Source organism: Stegodyphus dumicola, chromosome X2 (assembly GCF_044657685.1).
Source record: "Stegodyphus dumicola isolate Sdum_Otavi_A_Nest chromosome X2, ASM4465768v1".
NCBI lineage: Eukaryota > Metazoa > Arthropoda > Arachnida > Araneae > Eresidae > Stegodyphus > Stegodyphus dumicola.
In genome coordinates, this window is record NC_140781.1 from 113,636,797 (window position 1) to 113,658,910 (window position 22,114).

Genomic DNA, 22,114 nt, shown 5'->3' on the forward strand with positions numbered 1-22,114 from the left:
TGCAGGTGTGCGCACGGATCCTGAAAAGGTATCAGCGGTTAAATCCTGGACGCGTCCCGAAAATGTCCATCAGCTGAGAAGCTTCCTAGGGCTTTGCACATACTATAGGAGATTCGTGAAGAACTTTTCTTCCATCGCAAGACCACTTCACAAGCTGACAGAGAGCAAGCAAAGATTCTTGTGGACAAAGGAATGCGAGGATGCATTTAACAACTTAAAGGAAGCTTTAACATCTGCTCCAATCCTGACGTATCCTCAGCTCGACAGACCATTTATTCTCGACACCGACGCGAGCAATGAAAGTGTCGGTGCTGTTTTGTCCCAAGAAATAGACGGCCAAGAACGTGTAGTAGCTTACTGGAGCAAGTGCCTGTCTAAACCGGAGAGGAATTACTGTGTCACAAGGAAAGAGTTGCTCGCCATAGTCAAAGCTGTAGAACATTTCCATCATTATCTATACGGGAGAAAATTCCTCCTCCGCACGGACCATGCCTCATTGGCCTGGCTTTTAAATTTCAAAAATCCTGAGGGTCAAATAGCCAGGTGGATACAGAGACTCCAAGAATATGACATCACTATCCGTCATCGTAAGGGATCATCACACGGAAACGCCGATGCCCTGTCTAGAAGACCTTGCCAAGAAAGCTGCCGATATTGTTCCAGGGTGGAAGCGAAATACGAGCTGCTGACTTCGGTCGCAAGACAAATTACAACATCAACATCGGCTGATCGAGACCCGTGGAGTGATGATGAAGTCAGGAAAGACCAGCTGGAAGACCGCGACATTAAACCCATACTTGATTTAATAGAGTCATCAAACAGAAAACCTACATGGCAGGACATTTCTATCTGTAGTCCTACAACAAAACAATACTGGGCACTCTGGGATTCACTTCACATTCGAAACGGCGTCTTATACCGGAAATTCGAGTCGGATGATGGGAAGACGTTCCGATGGCAACTGATACTTCCAAGATCCCGGATTCCTGATGTCCTCAAAGAACTACATAACAGCCCTACAGGAGGTCACTTTGGAATTATGAAGACCTTACAGAGAGTTCGTGAGCGCTTTTACTGGAATAATGCAAAGAATGACGTGCAAAAGTGGTGCCGATCTTGCGATGCCTGTGCAGGTCGGAAAGGACCGAGGAAACGCAGCCGAGGCACACTGCAACGTTACAACGTAGGTGCGCCTTTTGAACGTATCGCCTTTGACATCCTGGGACCTCTGCCACGAACTGCTGATGGCAACAAATACATACTCGTCGTCATTGATTACTTCACCAAGTGGCCTGAAGCTTATCCTATTCCTGATCAAGAGGCAGTCACAGTAGCTGAGGTAATGATACAGCACTGGATTTCCAGGTTCAGAGTGCCTCTTCAGTTACATTCCGATCAGGGAAGGAATTTTGCCTCGGCAGTAATCAAAGAACTATGCAAACTACTTGGCATTGACAAAACTCAAACGACGCCATTGCATCCCCAGTCGGACGGAATGGTAGAGAGGTTCAATCGAACCATCCTTAATAACCTCTCATTAGTGGTTTCCAGAAACCAACAGGACTGGGACAAGAAATTACCACTCTTTTTACTGGCTTATCGCAGTGCTGTCCACGAGACTACCGGCTATTCTCCATCACAGATGCTCTTCGGTCGTGACCTTCGTCTGCCTTGTGATCTATTGTTTGGACGCCCTCCGGATGCTCCTTCATCGTCTGAGGAATATATTCAAGATCTCCAGGCCCGGTTTGAAGTGATGCACAATTTTGCACGAGAGCGAGTCAACTTGGCGACGGAGAAGATGAAGACCCGATACGACACAAGAGCTACTGAACATCAATCAATTCCACGAAGGAGACAAGGTGTGGTTGTGGAATGCGACTCGACGGAAAGGACTTTGTCCGAAATTACAGTCACCTTGGGATGGGCCGTACACAGTCCTAAACAGGCTGAATGACGTCGTGGTTCGGATTCGTAAGTCTTCGAACTCTAAACCTAAAGTCGTTCATTACGACAGGTTAGCTCATTACTATGGCCATAGTACATAATGTAAATAATTGTAAATAGTATAAGACCATGGTCCGTTTTGTTTTTAAATGTGTATTTGATTTGTTTTATGTATTGCATTTATTGTTCATGTTGTTTATTATTGTAATGTAATGCTTATTAATGCATTTATGCCACAGTTGTAAGTTTAGCTTCCTGTCCAGGGATTGTACTGCCCGGGACGTGCAGTCCTTGGGAAGGGGGCAGTGTTACGAATTTGGTATTTAAAAAGCTAATGTTAGTTCAATTACAAATTAAATGATTTTATTTCTCGCGCAGTGCAGCACGTGACGAATATTAAAAGAAAGCTAAGCCGTAAAATTGAAATTACAAGAGCGCGTGCATTAAATAAATAAATATCTCTTTTTGATTTCGAGAAAGTACTGGAAAATTCTAGCGCGTGATTTTAAAATCTTATAAAAGGAGGAAAACATCTCAGTTTGTAGTAGTTGCTTAGTTTGTTGTTGTTTAGAAAACTGCTCTTGTTGATTGTAGCGAATTCGCGGATTAGCGTTCTTTAGCTGTTTTTAATTGCGTTCTATTGGACATTTGAGTAGTTAAAAGATAACTACTGTGAGATATTGTAACACTGCATGATAATTTGAGAAAATTTAAGCATTTTTGTTGTGATAATAATAAATTTTTTTTGTTCATTTTTCATCGGACTTGTGCATTCATTTCATAACGAACCCTTACGCACGCAACAATACATTAAAAAACCTTAAACGGCCTGTAGAGCATTGGGATACTATGATTATTTTTCTTTTAAAAGCAAAACTTGGTCATGAAACACTAAAAGAGTGGACGACGAAGCATAGAAACAAAAAAATTTCTGCTTTCGATGAATTCAAGTACTTTATTTTAAACAGAGCGAATGCTATTGCCTCTTTGGCAAAGTGCCAGAGAGAGAAGGCGGTTTTGCCTTCTGAAACTAAAACTCGCAGTTCAAGTGGTAGATACGCTTTTTCGTCCCAACTTGTGGCTGATGTATGCGTTGATTGTAAGAGTAATTCTCATTCTCAGTTATTTAAATGAAATAGCTTTTTAGAACTCCCTATCAAAGAAAAATGGGATATTATTAAAAGCAATAAATTATGTTCTAATTGTTTGAAAGATAGTAAAACACATCCCGTTTTTAAATATCGTGCAGCAGGTATGTGTAAATCTTGTTCAAAGCCACGTAATGCAGTGTTATGTCACATACCTATGGAACACGGAACTTCTGCTATTAGTAGCAATAACGCCACGGTGAATGTCACGCAAGTAGTTTTATTGCCTACTGCAGTTGTTTATGCTAAAGATATTAATGGCGATTTACAAAAGTGCAGGATGCTAATTGATTCAGGTAGCCAGGGCTCATTTATTCGGGAGCACTGTGTAAATTTATTGCAGCTAAAGCGTACTAGTGCAAACGTAAGTGTGAATGGCCTGAGCCCGCAAAAAAGTGGAAAGGTTTTTCAGTTCAATTACAAGTAACATCTCCATTTTCTAAAAACTCAAGCATTTCAGTTAATTCATTAATTATACCCAAGATCACATGCGACCTTCCTCAATATCAAGTTGATAGATCTGTTTTGACATCTTTCAAACACTTGTGGTTGGCAGATACAAATTGCTTCCAGCCTGGCCCAATAGATATTCTTTTAGGCGCAGATGTATTTGGCGAGATAATGCTTCATAGATGTTTAACTGTTCCGCGTCATTCGTTAACAGCCTTGGAATCGATATTCGGCTGGGTCAATATCGGCCAGACTAAAAGTGTATCACAAACAATTATATCTAATCATGCTAGTTGTACCAATGTTCAGTTCCAGCTTGAAAATTTTTCGAAATTAGAAGAAATTGAGTGTGAAAATCATTTCAAGCAGAATTTTTCTCCTGACTGAACAGGTAGATTTGTTGTTAAGTTTCCATTTCGTAGATCTAGCAATGAACTTGGGTCATCTAGGGATGTTGTTGTACATCGTTTACAAAGAACTGAACGTCAATTTATTAGGAATAAATCTCTTTCCAGTCAATATCACAAATTTATGGAGAATTATCAACAACTTGGTCATATGGAATTGATTCCAGAAAATGAAATTGATGTTCCAGCTAATTCTAGTTTTTACCTTCCCCACCATTCAGTTCCGTATAAAAATGGTGATAAATTTCGAGTGGTATTTGATGGTTCTGCAAAATCTTCTAGTGGTATTTCTCTTAATGAAAAATTTATGGTTGGTTCAAAGTTACAGACTGATCTGACAACATTAATTATTCGTTTCAGAATTCACAGAATAGCTACAAATGCGGACATGGAGAAAATGTACGGACAAATTATACTATAAGATGCAGACTTTCAAAGAATAGTCTGGCGCGATTCCCCTTATAAACCAATTCAGTATTTTCGATTAACTAGAATTATGGTACTGCATCAGCACCGTACCTTGCGGTAAAATGTTTACAGTAGATAGCAATAGATGAAGCAACTAATTTTCCTTTGGCTTTCAAGACATGCCTTAGAGACTTCTACGTTGATGATTTGACGTCCGGAGCCAGTTCAGTTACTGAAGCTATAGAATTACAAATGCAATTGAATCATATGTTGTCACGTGCAGGATTTGTTTTAAGAAAATGGGCTTCTAACAGCAAAGAAGCCTTGAATTCAATTAATCCAGATTTGTGCTTATCAAATGTTTCTTTAAACATAGACAATGATGATACTGTAAAAACGTTAGGTATCCTGTGGCATCCAGCTTCAGATATGTTTTTATACAAAGTCAATTCATCATATCCTGAGGTCTTAACCAAACGAACACTACTTTCAACAATCGCAAAGACCTTTGACCCTCTTGGATGGTTGGCACCGATCACGTTTCGGTATAAATTGATCATGCAAAGATTGTGGAAACATCAGTTGCAGTGGAATGAAAAGGTTGCTCCAGATATTGCATATGAATGGAAACAACTTACAGAAGATATGTTATTTATTAAAAGTATTAAAATTTAACGATTCTTGTTGGTTGAATCAGATAACCAGTTTCAAATGCGTGGGCTTTGTGACGCCTCAGAGAAGTAGTATGCTGCTGCAATTTATTATCGTTCTGTGTTAGATACTGGACAAATCAATGTTCAGCTGGTGATAGCCAAGACAAGAGTTGCACCACTGAAAATCATATCTTTTCCCCAATTGGAACTTTGTGGAGCATTCCTGTTGACTAAATTGATGGATTTCACCTGTAGAGCTTTGAATACTCCTATATCACAAGCTTATTTTCATACTAATTTCACTATTGTATTAGCCTGGATAGGATCCCATGGAAGCTAATGGAAGACCTTCGTCACCAACAGAGTAGCAAAAATCCAGACTTTATCTTTTCCTGTCCAGTGGCATCATGTGAATGGAAATACTAATCCTGCTGATCTTTCAACTCGTAGTGTGTCATCATCGACACTGGTTACTTCATTATGGCTACGTGGTCCAGATTTATTGTATGATTTATTTCCCTTTCAGCCAGCATTATCTGCACCAGCGCTGAATGATTTTGTGCTCGAGAAAAGATGTGCTTTACAGTCAACAACTGCTGCCAGTTACTTGACAGACGGTCATGATTTATTTTATAAATATTCTTCTCTCACTAAACTTAAACGTGTTATAGCATTATGTCTGAGGTTTGCAAATAACTGCCGAAATTCGGAAGATCAGGTAAATGGATTTTTAAAAACTAGTGAATTAACTAAAGCTCTTCAGGTATTAATTAAATTAATGCAATATGTTGAATTTAAGAATGAAATTAACACTTTAAGCAGAAATCAATCATTATCTTGTGCAAGCAAAATTTTATCTTTAAATCCATTTTTAGATAATTCAGGTATTCTTAGGGTGGGCGGTCGCTTACGACATGCAAACCTTGCATATGGCTTTACGCATCCCAGTTTGCTGCCAAAAACGCACGCACATTTTAACTCATCTCATCGTTAGACGTTACCATGAAATACTTTTGCATGCAGGTCCACAACTCATGCAATCTTGCATTCAAGAACAATATTGGATCATAAGTGGTAGAGCTGTTATCAGAGATTTAGTTATTCCGGTTTCAATTTTGGAGCAAAACGCAAACTCATGGAATTTGAAAGGCTTACTAGATCTGCAACTTATAACCAAAACGTTAGTAGCTATTTGGTTGATAATGACATTAAATGACATCTAAATGTTCCAGGTGCGCCACATATGGGTGGACTCTGGGAAGCTGGCATAAAATCAACAAAATACCATTTAAAATGAATAGTTGGGGAGGCGAGATTGACATATGAAGAATTTGAAATATTTCTCACACAAATAGAAGCTTGTCTTAACTCGTGACCTTTAACAAGTTTAATGATGCAAATGACTTATCAGCATTGACGCCTGGTCATTTTCTTATTGGTAGATCATTAACAAGCATTCCTGAACCAAATTAGATTGAAGATTCCCATCTCACTAGATGGCAACATATTCAAAAAAAAATGGTTCAACAAATTTTGAAGCGTTGGCACAAAGAATAGCTGTGTCGATTACAACAAAGACCAAAATGGCTTTTGCTAACTAAAAATCTTCAAGTAAATTATCTGTGTCTCATTAAGGAGGATAACTTACCTCCAACTAAATGGAAAATGGGTAGAATTACTCAGTTACATCCTGGTCTTGATAATATTGTTAGGGTTGTGACTATTAAGACTTCAGATGGCATGGTAAAGAGAAATATTACAAAATTGTGTCCATTACCAATTTGAGTTTTAATTCATGTATTATAAATTAAGTATTATATCATGATTTAATATTGTATTGTGTTTTTTAAATTTGCTGAATTTTTAACCACTGAATGTTGAAATAGTATTTCAAGGTGGGCGGCATGTTCGCGCCTTATGTAAATTTTGATTTTGTTCTCTGCAAGAGGGTGCCTGCGAGCGCCAAACTACCTGTATATCTATTGTACGAGCTTGTTATTCTTACAGCCAATAAATGCAATAACGAACGTCCGTGTCTACTTTCCATGCACTAACATCTGCGTTCTAAATCTGCGTGAATTGCTTGCTCTCGTGTTACATAATACACTGCTAAATGTCATTTATTAACCTATTTACTTTACTTCTATATGCTAAATATCTTATAACTTGACTGTACACCGCTAAAGTCATGGCTTCCATATGATAAATATTTTGCACCTTAACTATACACCGCTAAAATCATGGCTGATTAGCCATTGGCGAACTTGGCGAATAAATACGCACCGGCACCAACAGATCCGTTGCGGAAGAAAACCCATGTATATTATATGGCATGTGTATTATATATGCAACATGCATCTGTGTTATATATATTATTATATTATGTGTAATATATATTCTATCATCAAGGATATAATGTTATTTAATAACTGGCCTGATGCTACATATGAATGAAAGAATATAAAAATATTCAAATTTTGTCCTTGTTATGTAATTGTGATTTCTACTTGTGAAATGCTCACAACTAATGCAAAAGTAAACTTTTGCTGTTTTTAATAATAATGTAGAGTGTACCTTAGGAGTAGTTCTTGATAATACACTTTTCCCCTTCCTACCATTAAATCAGTAAATGCAGATTTAAGAGAATTCAGATGAAGTATTGTGTTTGTGTAGTAAATCCGCATATAAATGTAATAAATTATTGAAGTATGTGATATCAGAAAATCATAACATTTTATCTCCTTTATAATCATAGCCACTTATTTTTTTATTAGTTATTCACAGACATGAGGGTTTCCTTAATAACTTTTGATTTTTTAATCTATCTGTGGATCATAAATGAATTCCTCAAAATCTTTGATTTGGCAGTTTAAAGGAGTAAAAGGATATATCTAGTAAATGTTATATCTTGTTTTAGATTATTAATAATTTAAATCATAGTTGCTTTAGAGATGGAAGTAGCTTAATGTAATATCAGTCTGCTTGTTTGAGTAACAGAATCCTAATTCATAAAAATAATGATTCATTTTAAGTATTGGTGATACTTTCAGCTAGAAAGAATAAGTTGATGAACAAAAATGGTGAATAATTTTAGATATGAAAAAAAATTGTGAATAATGTTTTATAATATTGCATATACTCTAAGTGAAAACGCATATAGCTGAAATGTGTTGAAACTATGTTATTTCACTTTCTAAAATTATTTTTTGTATAATTAATAGTTTTTTCCCCCATAGACATACAAATTCAAAACAGAAGGCTGATGTTAAGGAAAAGGATAAACCAATATCTGTGTGGAAACTGGTATGAAAAATGTAGTTTACTTTTTCTTTCAAATGAATAGTAGTGTTGGATATTCAGTTTTAAGAGGTTTTACCTACTTGCATAATATTGTTTATAACATATAAAGCAGTTTTGAAGTAACTGGATTTTTAAATGTGGCCTAGACCAGTTGTTCCCAAAGAGATTGGTACTGGCAACCTGGGGATCAATGATAATAAATATAAAATAAATATATAATAAATATAAAATAAATATATGAGGAAATGCACACAAATCACTTAATATACTGTAAAAATTAATAATATTTTTTTAACATATAGACTTTTTTGTGCATTAAATGCAATTAAAAAAAGTAAAAATGCAGCAACACAGATTCCTTCTACACCAAGATACATTAGCTTCCCAAGGGTAACTGTTTTTAGTGTTTTATAGATATTTTTAATACAATGATACAATTTTCCTTTGAAACTGACAGCTCTACACTGTTGTCAAGTTGAGAAATTTCACTATATATTTATATTGAAACATATATACAGTACAAAGTCCGTAATCCGGACTCGTCGGGACTTCGGCGATTCCGGATTAGGGGTTTTTCCGTATTATATATCATCAGTTTAAATCTGGTAAGATGGTATGCAGAAATTATACAATTAAAAATATGAAATCGTAATTTATAAAATAAGAACAATCATGATCTAAAGGGTATCAAAATTTACGAAAAAAGCTTAATATTTATTTGTTTACTTTATTAAACATTTCTTTCAATGTGAGTTGTTTAAGATGCTTCCACAAAAAATTCAAAAAGTTCCTTTTTCTTGTTTCATATATAGTGGACTTTCCAATGCCATACCTTTCGCATAATTTTGAGACGGATAGGCCTTTACCATTTTTTTGCAGCAATTCCACTTTTTGTTTAATGGATATCGAAACATGCTTTCGCTTTGTAGATCCTTTGGCAGCTCCAGAATTGGAAATTCTTTTCGACATAATCGAAAGTTCAAGCTTAATTTTTATAAAATTGCTCTAACAGTCTGCAAAAAATAATAAGCCGGATCCAATTAGAAGATTAAGGAACAGCGCAATCTGCAACATTAACTGAAATGCCTTTGATAAGTTTAGCCTAGCTTATACCGTCCGTTATACATTAAATGCACATGCGTAAATGCATTATGCGCATGCATAAACGCATTTTGCATTTACGCATGCGCATAAAGTTTGCAGCGTTGAGGTCCGGATTATGGACATCCGGATTACAGACTTTGTACTGTAATCCGGATGCAACATATATATATATATGTTGCAATTTCTCAACCTTTGTATATATATTCTACTTGGCTGATACATAATCATTGTTCAGCACCATGCAAGACAAATTGCAAGGAAAAGGTTTAAATTGTATTGAAGTTAGAACAAGAAGTGGTTTTTCATTCTAAAGTTGACTTGTTTATATTGACACTGAAATGAAAAGTATTACCTTACTTTTAATACCTTAATGCAATTGTCCATTACTGAAAAGGATTGTATTTCCTTCTGAACATATGTTGTTATATACAAGGCATTTGCACAATTTAAAATAGGATTTTGATGTTCACTTCCAAAACATTAAAAATTTGAATGTGCCAGCATTGCTCAAAACCATTGAACTGTGATATATGCAATCTTGATATTATGATACAAGAACAGTTTATTGCATTGAAGGAGGATGCTGAATTGCAAATCTTATTCAAAATATAATGGTATGCTAAGTTTGGGAATTGAAGTCACCTGGGAGAAATATCCCAAAATAAAAGTCACTCACTGCTGAACCAATATTATTGACCTTTCTCTCATCTTACCTAATGGAAGCAGGTTTCAGTTAAATCGGTAATTTGCTGCAGAAAACAAGAAACAAGTTGAGTATTTCTGAACAAGAATGATTAAGAATTATGTTAAATGATTTTATTCCAAGTATTAAAAAAATTGCATCAATACATCAAGCGCAGTCACAATAAATCGAACTTTTGTGCGACTAGAATCCGTGTTTTTGTTTCTGAGAACTTATTAATATTTGTAAAATTAAAAACAGTACTAATACAATAATCACATAAACTATTCTATTCAAACCTTTGTTTATATTCGTAATGTAATTGTTATCTTTCCATTATTTATGTATTACAATTATAGAGATGTATATTATAGAGAAAAATATGAGGGCATTGATGAAAAAAATTCTTTTAAAAAGGGCCATTGTAGACGAAAAAGGGTTGGGAATCTTTGGCTTAGATTACTGAATTTTCCTTGAAGTGATTGCAACAGCATAGTATGTGATCTAAGAGCCTGACTGTCATATGCTACCTGCAATGCAGTGGAAGATCAATCTTGTCATATATATATGGCGGCTGTGAAAGAGATAAGAGGTGTTTAGTCTGTCGAAAAAAGGATTTCATTCAGTCAAAAAAGGAATTTCAGGCTTTCAAATTTTGACCAGGCTTTGCAGTAATATGGAGAACAATGCTTGTCATGTACAGTCAAGAAGGATGTTCTATCACATCCCTGCTATGGTACAGATTTAACCCATAGTATAATAACACTAGCTTGCAAATGAATACATCCCCAATAAAATGTTTCCTATGAAGAGGTATGACAGAAGCTTTCAGACTGCTAGGAAAGATATATTGTAATGGAAGGCAATTACTTTGAATAAAAGCATAATCTTAATGTATATGGCCATTTAATTTTTTTAAATCGTTATATTTTCATCTATGTCATATTCAAACACCTTAGTACAGTGGTGTCCAACCTGTTTTGCCTTAAAAGCTACTTTTAAATTGCTGCCGTGCCTCATGGGTTTTTATGTTTCGAAAATAACAATTTCATAAAAATATGTTATTTTACTGGTTCCAAATAATAAGGAAAATTAATACAAACCTAGAAAAAGCTAAAGAAAATTCACTAATCAAGCGTAGGTTCAAATTAATTTTATTTCAAATTAAAAAATAAAAAAACACATACTATTAAATTAATTTTAAAAAAATGTATTTGTTAAATTGTCAGATATCTCATTCAGTCAGTAATCCATCAAGTCATTAACTCGCTCTTAATGAAATCATAGTATAAAGTCGGAGATCCTGACATCCAAAATTCGGACCTTAAAACCACCAACAAAAATTTTTTTAGAAAATTTCTTCATGCTTTACGTATGCGCAATTGATGTTTTTGCCGTAAAAAAACGTGTGGAGAATTCCGATTCTTAATTTCACTTTGACACTAAATAAAATACCTCATAATTGAAGAAACAGTCATTTTAGCATAAATTTGTGTAATCAATAATTTGGCTCCGTAGCTGTGTATCTGCTTGGTATACTTCTCAAACTAAAACATTCTACATAGAAACAAAGCTGATTTTACAAGTACTAATATTTTATATCCCTGACGCCAACCTGGCAAATCATTATTTACTTATATTATACTTTGCTTTCATCACTGTATGTTTATCAACACATGACAACTTGCGTAATGACTCATGCAACTTGAGTAATGACTAAACAATTTTTTTATAGTAGTATTTGAATAACAAAGAGTATGGAAGCCTTTTATGCTGACATTACACTTGGCGATGATTACATATTTAAGTTAAATTCGCTAAATGTTCACGAGGAAAAATTTAACGAAAATTTCTTTCCATATGATAAAAATAGATTTTGTTAATGATACTTATAGGCCAAAAGATTATATTTAGTGCTATTTGAATTAAGAATAACTGATTTTTAGTTCAAGTAAACACAGAACTGGCACCAGAGCTCGTATGACCACATTGGGCAGCAGAATTTAGGGAAGACAACATTTTTGGAATTTAGAGAAGCACCGAGTAAGAGAATTAAGGAATTATAAAATTTTTAGAATTTAGGGAAAGCATTGGGACCCAAAATTAAGGGGCAGCAAAAATTTAGAATGCAGTCCAATTCTAATAGCAAGAAATGAACTTAAACAGAGTACACATATTCGACAGATTGGTTAACCAAATTTTAAAATCTCCGCGGTATTATGCATATAAAAATTTCAGGTGAAAAGTCTTCAGCTGAAACAGAAGCTGCTGAACTGTTTGTAGATGAATTCATTGAACTCATTAATAATGAAAACATTTTCTCCAGGACAAATTTACAGTGCTGATGAAATTGGTCTTTTCTAGCAATATGTATGGCGAAATACCTTGGGAACCTCTACAGAAAGAGCTCCAACTTGTGTCAAAAATTCCAAAGCTAGACTAACAATTTTAGCATGCTCAAATGCTGCAGCAATGCACAATTGTAAACTTTCCATAATCAGAAAAAATACACGAACTCGATCATTTAAAGGAGTAAAGATTTTCCCGTTATGTATCATGCAAATAAAAGAGCATGGATTACATAACCTTTAATGTATAGTTGGTTTGAAAATCATTTCGTACCCGAGGGTTGGCAACATTTGAATTCGGTTGGTTTATATGATGACAGAAAAATTGTCCTGATTGTAGATAATTGTTTGGCTCATATTTCACTTAAAGTTTTAATGAAAAAAAATAGTATTGATGTTATTCTTTACACCAAACTATATGTCCAACTTTCAGCCTATAGATATCGGAATAGTGTGTGCACTGAAACGCAATTATAAAGTAGCATTTTTAAAACCCATATTAAATTTCTTGAATAATGGCATGACTATTCAATAATTTTTTAAATATTTTAACATAAAATCTGCTATGTGGAGCATTGCAAGATCATAGGAGCATGTGCCTCCAGATATTTTTTAAATGTTTCGCATAATTTATGGTTAGCTACCATGTTTCTTAGTGAGGATGATGACGATGTTAGCTGCGAATTTCAAGGCTTTCGGAATTTGCAAATCACAGGTAAAAATTTCCAATTAATGGATTTTGTAAAGAAATATGGAGAAATGTTAATAAATGAACATTATGTAACAGAAATTTTTCATTGCGATGACAATGCTTCAGTCATCAATCAATTAATGGATGGTGAAATTTGTAGTATGGTTCCAGATCCAGAAAATACCTCTCCTGATAGTGAAGAAAGTAACGGAGAGGTTATTGAAAGCGAAAAATTTTCGATTGACAAGTTAGTCAGAATTCTCTACAGAACAACTACAGGACTTGAACAGTGGAACTGTGTAACTGAACAAGACATTATGTCTGTCTATAGAATTGAAGAGAAATTATTAGCACAAAAAAAACGAAGCAATTTAAACAATTTACATTCAAAGAAATGTTTAATAAAGTAAAAAAAATAAATATTAATACTAAGCTTTTTTGTAAATTATGATACTTTTTAGATCATAAATGCTTCATCATTTCATAAATCATGATTTCATATTTTTTATTTTATAATTTCTACATGTCATATTACTAGATTTAAACCGATGATCTAATATCCGGAAAAATCCCAAATCCAGAATCCCCTTTGTCCCAACGAGTCCGGATCTCAGACTTTGTATTGTATTAGTATTTTCTGAAAACTTATTAAAATTTGCCATATATTCTGATATTCTCTAACAATGATATGTGCTAGCATCATTTTGTTTTTCACATGCTCTGGAGAAAAGGTATTCCAGAGCTACTTTGACCCCAAAAATGCTTTCATTGTTAACGCACACTTAAGCACATTCTCGTATTTAATGGGGTTCATTAGTTTAATCCTTTGGCAGTCGAGAGATTAAGCAGTTCTTTTTTTCCAAATACGCATGATATCTGTTAGTCATAAATCTGTAGTGTGAGCTTTGTTTATTTGAGCCCACTGTTATGTATAACTGAATTGCAAGCAGGAGCTCGTTGATGACCATCCAAGGGTTAAAAATTTCACCAGTATTATTTTCTGTTCTTTTGAGTGTTATGTCAGTACAAAGAGTAATAATCTCTAACTCAGTCTCTGATTTGATAATAATAAAACATTTTTTTCCCATTGACAAAGTCACTTTTGTTATGTCTTAATTTGAAGAAAGGATTTTTTTAAATAATAAAATGGGCTCCATAGAAAACATATCTTGGAATCTTCTTTTAAATTCTGAGCTAAGCAACTGAAGTTTTTCAACGTGCTTATATGGCTCATAATGCAGAATAAATTTTGGGTCTAGAATGAGAGTAAATGACAGAAAATACAGAAAGTATCTTTCTTTAATAAGTTGTTCTTTCACAAATCAATTTTAGCCAAAAAAGCAGATGTTGAGCTCATTTCCAATACAGGTTTTCCGTTTCCTCATAATGTGGTCTTTAAGTTATTGAATTTTGCAGTGGTAACAAGTTAAAAATGCCATGTCATCCAATTTTTGGGTCTTAACTGTCTTGGGGTATGAGAAAAAGTTTTAATCTCCAACAGCATTCCAACAAATCTTGTTATAACTTTTCCTTAAATCAGACATGTTACTTTTGCATGATAAATTCAATCACCATACTCTTTATCTAGTTCATCAAGCAAAGCCTTAAAAAGTAGATTATTCATAGGCCTTCATCGTATAAAATTTACAATGCATAAAATAAAAGTCATTATGTGATTGAAGTTAGACCAGATTTTCTTGACGAATAACACAGGGGTATGAACTAAATTTGGAAAATGTGTCATGAGTAATATAGTTTTCAACTGTGCTGTACATCTCTTGATCTTAAGTGTGTTTCGCCAAAGACAGTGTGGTCAACAATGTCTTTTTCACAGAGAAGTCTACCATGCTCGTGAACGTTGGAAGTTGCGATGAATCAACATCAGTAAATTCATCAAACTGCAGGGTAAAATGCGTACATTTTTTCCATTTGTATGTAGATGTCATTTGCCATATTGTTCACTAGTCATGCCATAACCTTTCATGACAGAGGCACAGCTGAGATTATTTTGTTTTTGTTTTTAAAGTCATAAAATAAAGACTGACATTCCTCCCATAGCTTTCTTCGTAATTACCTCATCTGAATATGCTTTTTAATGTGATACAGGAGGTTCCTTCTATGTGATTCTTTGCTTCATTCTTGGGTGTAAAAAGACTGCTTTGTTCAGCTGTTAAGCTTTTAGAGAAGATTTCAGTCATTGAACTTTGTCTGTGTAAAGCATAGCTGAGTGATATTTATGATTGAAATGCTTATGAATGGTTTTATGATGACATTCAATCTCTTTGGTACACTACTGAAGCATTGCATAATGAATAATATGCTTTTTTTGCCTATGTTTGTAAATAACAGCTCTTCCTTCTGTTCTTTGTTGAAGTAGTAGGTTTTCTTTCTCTTCGATGGCCCTGGAATATCGCTTGTGTCGACAAACACACCACAAAATATATGAAATTACTAAAGTGTTATTTTAAAGCTTTCCAGAAATAGTGCAGTTTGGTAGCTGCTTCTGTGAACTTTTATCAACTGGACTCATGGCAGTCTACCATAAATGTGATGCCCCTGTATGTGATCACTTTTTACATTGGGATTTGAGTCACGTTTTTGTGGGATTTTTAGGTGTAATCGTCCATCCTATCTTTATCTCATTATTAGATCTGCCTTAAACATGATCAATCTAAATATAAATGATTGTATTCGAAAAAGATTTTATATTTCCAAATATAAAATGAATTCGGAATTTAATTAAAAAAATAAATTAATTCATATTGTAACTTAAATTTTTAGTGATCGTTGGAATAACTTGTGTAAAAAATTTGACTCTCGCACTTCTACTTCAAAACTTTGGAAACTAGCAAAAAATATAGATACGATATAACCTCACACTGAAAAGATCAATACTTTTAGCAACCTGATGATGCAATGACTGACTATGAGGCTGCAAATTTGCGGGGTAGACACTAAAGGGAAAGTCCACTTTCTTTTACCTTTGAAGACAAATTGACTGCAAAATCAGCCAGAGATTTTAATGCTGTAATTTCTGTGGTAATACATTTTTAAACAAGGATTTTACTAGTGAGGAAATGGAAACTGCTTTCCATGCCAATTATGGAAGAAATGTTTAGAAGAAAAACAAAAAATTATCCTTGAGCACTATATGAAATAGTTGGATGCGAAATTTCATATAATGATATCCTGACAAATTAGTAGCAAACTACAGAATTAGCATTTCCATTGGTAATGTTGCATCTCACTTTAGAAACATTTTTAAATATAGGCAACAACAAATTACAATGGATAAATTTTGAGTAAAACAGATAACAAAATGTCTGAAGTGGAATCAAGTGATGTATAGAGGTGTTAAAGGTAAAAGAAGATCCCCTAAAAACATTTTTTGAAAGGGAATTTTGCATCCAAAGAATAGCATCTTAATTACTTTCCACTTATGCCATCCACCCTTCTCTGTGGACATACTGTAAAATTTAATTTTTTGCTTTTTTATGTCTTTAATATTGTTTTTATGTTGCTTGTTTTCTATTTACTGATTTCCACTGGTTTTAGTGTTATGAACTTATGCACAAAGATACTGTTGTAAAGTTTATATAAGCAATCATCTGTAATCCAGAAACAAAAGTTTAGTATACTTTAATTCCTATCAGGAAAACTGCTTTGGTTTATGAATATTTTTGCCTACCAGCGACCGAATAGTAGAATTACTAAGCACATGTATTTCTAACCTGGGTTTGATTCCAGTTGAACGGGCTAGTTGCATGGACATTTTTGTGGTTCTTCCCATGTTTAATATGTATATATGAACCAGTTTCCCTTTGAAAGCCCTAGTGCCAGAACAAAGGCATCCGTTCCCCTAGGTAGCCCTAGTATGCTTTGTCATAATCAACTAAAACCAAAAACAAAATTCTGGATTATGAATTCTGGATTGATGAATGAATTAAATTCATGAACCGGTGTTTTATTCTGCATGATCATTTGAAGAAAGGGTATTTAACCCAAGTAGCATAATGATGTCATAAAGATGTAGTAATTTTGTCACGCATGATGTTACAAAGACATCGTACCTAGGCCGTACCTATTTAAAACCATTGCAAAGACATTAATTTCATGTCTATACTTCTTTCTTTTCATACAAAGTTATTGCTTTTATGTTTTTATATGCCACACTCTTTTCAAAGAACGGTGGGATCCTAGGTTGCAATGATGTCGTATTGTGACATTTTAGTGAAGCCATATTGTCTTCAGAATCTACTTTTTTTGCAACTACTGGGTATTATTATGATGTCATTTAGTAAATATAATTTCGATTTAACAAAACATTATGCTTACTAAAGTTTTCAAATTCCTCAACTTTTTATGTGAGGAAATTTCTTTTTCCATGCTTTGTAAAATCCTGACTCTGATCTACTTAACAATTTTCTGGAATATTTGTCTAAAACTGTATAATTTAACAAATAATTAATTAGATAAAAATAGGTAAATGAAGTTGAACAAAAACCACAAATTTATTCAGATGTTTTAAGCAAGTCATATAAAATATCTAAACATTTTATACTCTTGAATACTTTTGCTTACTGTTTGACTGAAATTAGTTTTAACACAATGAACTTAGAAAAGAGATCTTTTGTGATAAGATCTGTGTCCTTTCTTGAGCAATTTACCTCAGTAAAAAAAAAAAAAAAAAAAAAAAAAAAAGGCGTTAATTAATATAATGTTTTCCTGACAGATTTATACAAGCATCTTAAGCAATTAATTCGCTGTATAGCATTTATTTTTGTTGAACATATATGCATCTAATACGTGTACATCTAATACGTGTACATATATGCATCTAATACGTGGCTGTAATTTTTTGTTGCAACAAACTCTGTATGTGGGTTCCTAAGCTTTAACACATATTGACTTATTTGTTTTTTAAAACAGCTGAATAATGTTTATTTAACATAAAATTCCATATTTGAAATTATTAATTACAGAAAAATTATCTTTAATTATGATGAAGCTTATCAGTTAATATAACAAGCCTGTAAAATTCAGAAAAATACTTAATATGCTTTTATTTATGACTTTTCTTTTAAACTAATTTACAAAATCTTCAGCATCATGCTTTGAATTTTTTCTGATGAATCATTTCATATACGACCAGTGCAACTAGAGTTCATATTTATCATATACAGTTAATAAACTTGACATTCTTGAGTCAATTATCAATTTCATTGCAGTGTACTCCCTTTATTTATGAGAAAACATTCGACGCACAAAAATCTAGAGCTCAGACAAACCTATAATAGTATCATGAGTGTTTTGGAATGCACATACAGTTATTACACTTCCTTTCAAATTCAATAGCATATAAGTCATAAAAATGAAACACATCAGTGGGTTCATATCTAATAACATTATAACCAATAATAAAAATTATTTTTACAAACATCAATGTTAAGAATTCAAATGGCAAAAATAATTCCATTTTTAAAAGTGACTTAATTTTAATCAGATGGCAAACATCTTTAATTTATTTTAATAAAAAATAAATAAAACTTTATTTTCTTTTATCTTCAAAAACTTTGTGCAAAATTTTCATAGAGTGAAAAACAAGTAATATATCATTTTAGTGTATATATGTATGATGTCTGTAACCACACATTGAACCAAAACTACTTGCATGTCATATGATAGCAATAATAACACTGTAACATTAAATATGTTTCACATATGATAGCAGTAATAAGTTGAGATAATAATAACTGGTACTTTAATTATAGATCTTCGTACAAAATAATCATAAATTTTGATTAAGTTTTATGAAAATCATTAACTTCTCTTTATAAAATACATAATTGATTGTCCATAAATTAATATTTACCTTTCAGTGAGAAAACATTTACTTTTTATATTATCTTATAAAAATCTACCAAAGGTGATGAATTTTCTACTTAGACATACCAAGGAAAGCGTCTAAATGAATATTAAAGACATCATAACTTCAGATGCATTGATAATAACTTTATGAGATATGCAACATTAAAAAATCTTTTATTAATTAGGATGCTGAAGCAGTTAGTGATAATTATGAACCGAAGATGTTAGAAATTAAAACAAATGATTTCTTATCTATATACACATTATATAATGCTAGAAACCAGTTACTAAATATAATAAAGCAATATATGCTCATGTCAGAATATGTTATAAACTAAATATACAGGGCGATTTCACATTCAGGGTATAAATTTGGAGGGGAGATACAGAACAGTACGAATAATAGTCACATGAAAAACTGAGGTTGAAATCATTTACTTAGTCCTAAATACAATTTTATAAAATACATAAATTGATTGTCCATAAATTAATATTTACCTTTCAGTGAGAACACATTTACTTTTTATATTATCTTATAAAAATTCATCAAAGGTGACGAATTTTCTGCTTAAAGACATCCCAAGGAAAGCGCCTAAATGAATATTAAAGACATCATAACTTCAGATGCGTTGATAATAACTTTATGAGATATGCAGCATTAAAAAATCTTTTATTAATTAGGATGCTGAAGCAGTTAGTGATAATTATGAACCGGATATGTTAGAAATTAAAACAAATGATTTCTTATCTATATACACATTATATAATGCTAGAAATCAGTTACTAAATATAATAAAGCAATATATGCTCATGTTAGAATATGTTATAAGCTAAATATACAGGGCGATTTCACATTCATGGTACAAATTTGTTGGAGAGATACAGAACAGTACGAATAATAGTCACATGAAAACCTGAGGTTGCAATCATCTACTTAGTCCTAAATACAATTTTAAATGCATTTGCAGTAAGAAAACTTTAAAATAAGCTTGAGATCACGTAACATCTCATATGAATTGCTTCATATGAAGAACAGCACCTTTTGTTGCTCATTGAAAAAGATCTTGCTTCAAATGACATCATAAAACACATTTGTATAAAAAACACCGTTGCCAGTAGAGGGCAGTAAGTGTGCATCTCAGCCAAGGAGGTTAGAATAGAAGGAGGGAGGGTTCGCAGTTTCCTCCACTATCGGGGAATGAAACTCCACCGAACAAGCGGCGTCCATGTTTGTAACTTCAAAACATTGATTACGGCATGTTTACGTACATGTTTCTAAGTTGTTCCGTGCATGTAATTTCCAGTAAAAATATGTTAAATTTATAATGAAATCCTTCGCTATTGTTAAACTTTTGTTTTAAAGTAATAAAGATGATATCCATAATTTACTATGAGCAGAAAATTATTAAGAAATATTTCGAAATCTAAATGCATGTGTATAACTTTAAATCCCTTAAAAATAATGTTTCTGCATATTTCAAGGATTTGTTTAAGTTTTATTAGCAACCTGTTGGGTGTACTTTTCCAATTTTTCCTTTAAGAAGTGATATTTCTGATTTATTCACAATATTATCATAATTTATTAAAGAATTATTTCATGTACATAGTTTAAGAGATAGAAAAGAAAGTTATTTTATTTTAGTATGCTTAAATACTTCATATTTAAGCTGCAATACACTAAAACAGAAATTCACATATTTAAGCAGTAATTATCTAATAAATAGTCACAGGTTGCATTTTTTTAAATGAAATTTTTAAATATATTCTTGTCAGAGCCAACAACAAAAAAATTAATATTAATAAAATAAAACAGACTGATGTGAATTTAATGATATCAGTTTATCCGTGTTTCATACTTATGAATCTCATAGAAATTTACTTGAATTAAGTTGAATTACAGAAAATATACCTATATAAATTCTTGGATACATCTTTCCACATGTTCAATTGTGTTAATATTTTACTTACTTTTATCGCTATACTGCCCAGAAATTTGTAAGTTTATGCAAACAATTTTTAACAACAAAACAGTTTTTTATCAAATGCACAAGTTATGTTTATAACAGTTCATGAAACTTAAAAATGAATAATAATTAATACATAAAGAAAAGTATTACTTTATTTAACACCTTTACAATTCATAAAAATAGTAACAATTGATTTCTTACTTTCCATGAAAATTATAAAATGAATTACCTAAAACGTTCAAATTATACAATTTAAATCCTAGCATATATTATTTTATATTAAGAAACGAAGATACCAGCTATAAACAGAAACATTAAAATGTATTTAACATATTTGGATTATAATGAAGTCTTTTTTTTTTCAAATCTGGAAAGAAAACATGACATTGTGATATTTTTTAACATATTTATCAAATTACATAAAAAAAGGAAATCAATACTTACGCGTGAGAAGTAATCCCAGAAATCTTTTTCAAAAATCTATCTGCAACACAAGCTGACATGCTTCAAAAAGAAAAGAAAAAAATGTTGCAATTACAGATTTTCTTCAAGTCACAGCGATAACAGTAACATGGCCGCCAAGCTTCACCGTGTGAGTTGAACCTTCCCTCTTTCTATTCTAACCTCCTTGATCTCAGCAGGGAAAGACACCATTTGCAATTGTGCTGTTATCAATGATAGAAGACTAAGTATGCCGAGAAAGCAGACATGTCACTCTGGCCATTATATGTCTCTCTGGCCATTATATGTCTCACTCTGGCCATTATATGTCTCACATGCACTCTGTCCCATTTTTTGATCATACGGCCGGCTAGGAGGATCGAGGTTGTGCCCTTATTATAATGCATTATATGTACAGCTGTGCAAACAATAATGCCTGAGCCACACGACGAATATATCATGCGCAGTTTCTGAATAGTCAAATGCCGGATCACAGAATGTTTCAACGGTTAGATCGTCAGCTTTGTAAAACAGGTTCTTTTCACATCACCAGAAAAAATGCTGGTTGTATGTCATATGTTGAAGACGAATTGTATCCAATCCAAAATTTAAAGAAAGCATCTTGAACAGGCTGATAGACCTGAGTCAATTATGACAGCTGTTGCGCAAAATGTAGGTGTTAGTCAACATACCATTTGGA

At 32.9% G+C, this 22,114-nt stretch overlaps 1 protein-coding gene across 3 annotated transcripts in view; it reads left to right on the forward strand.

Moving 5' to 3' along the window:
* LOC118193907 (ATP-dependent translocase ABCB1-like) overlaps positions 1-22,114 on the forward strand; it is a 379,421-nt gene that overhangs the window by 9,177 nt on the left and 348,130 nt on the right. For all 3 annotated transcript variants that reach the window (XR_015039173.1, XM_085809734.1, XM_085809733.1), the window contains exon 2: positions 8,250-8,316. Coding sequence is in view for 2 of the 3 variants with exons in the window: in XM_085809734.1 (XP_085665860.1) it covers positions 8,250-8,316 (67 nt within the window). In the remaining variant the exon portion in view is untranslated. The remainder of the gene's footprint in view (positions 1-8,249; positions 8,317-22,114) is intronic.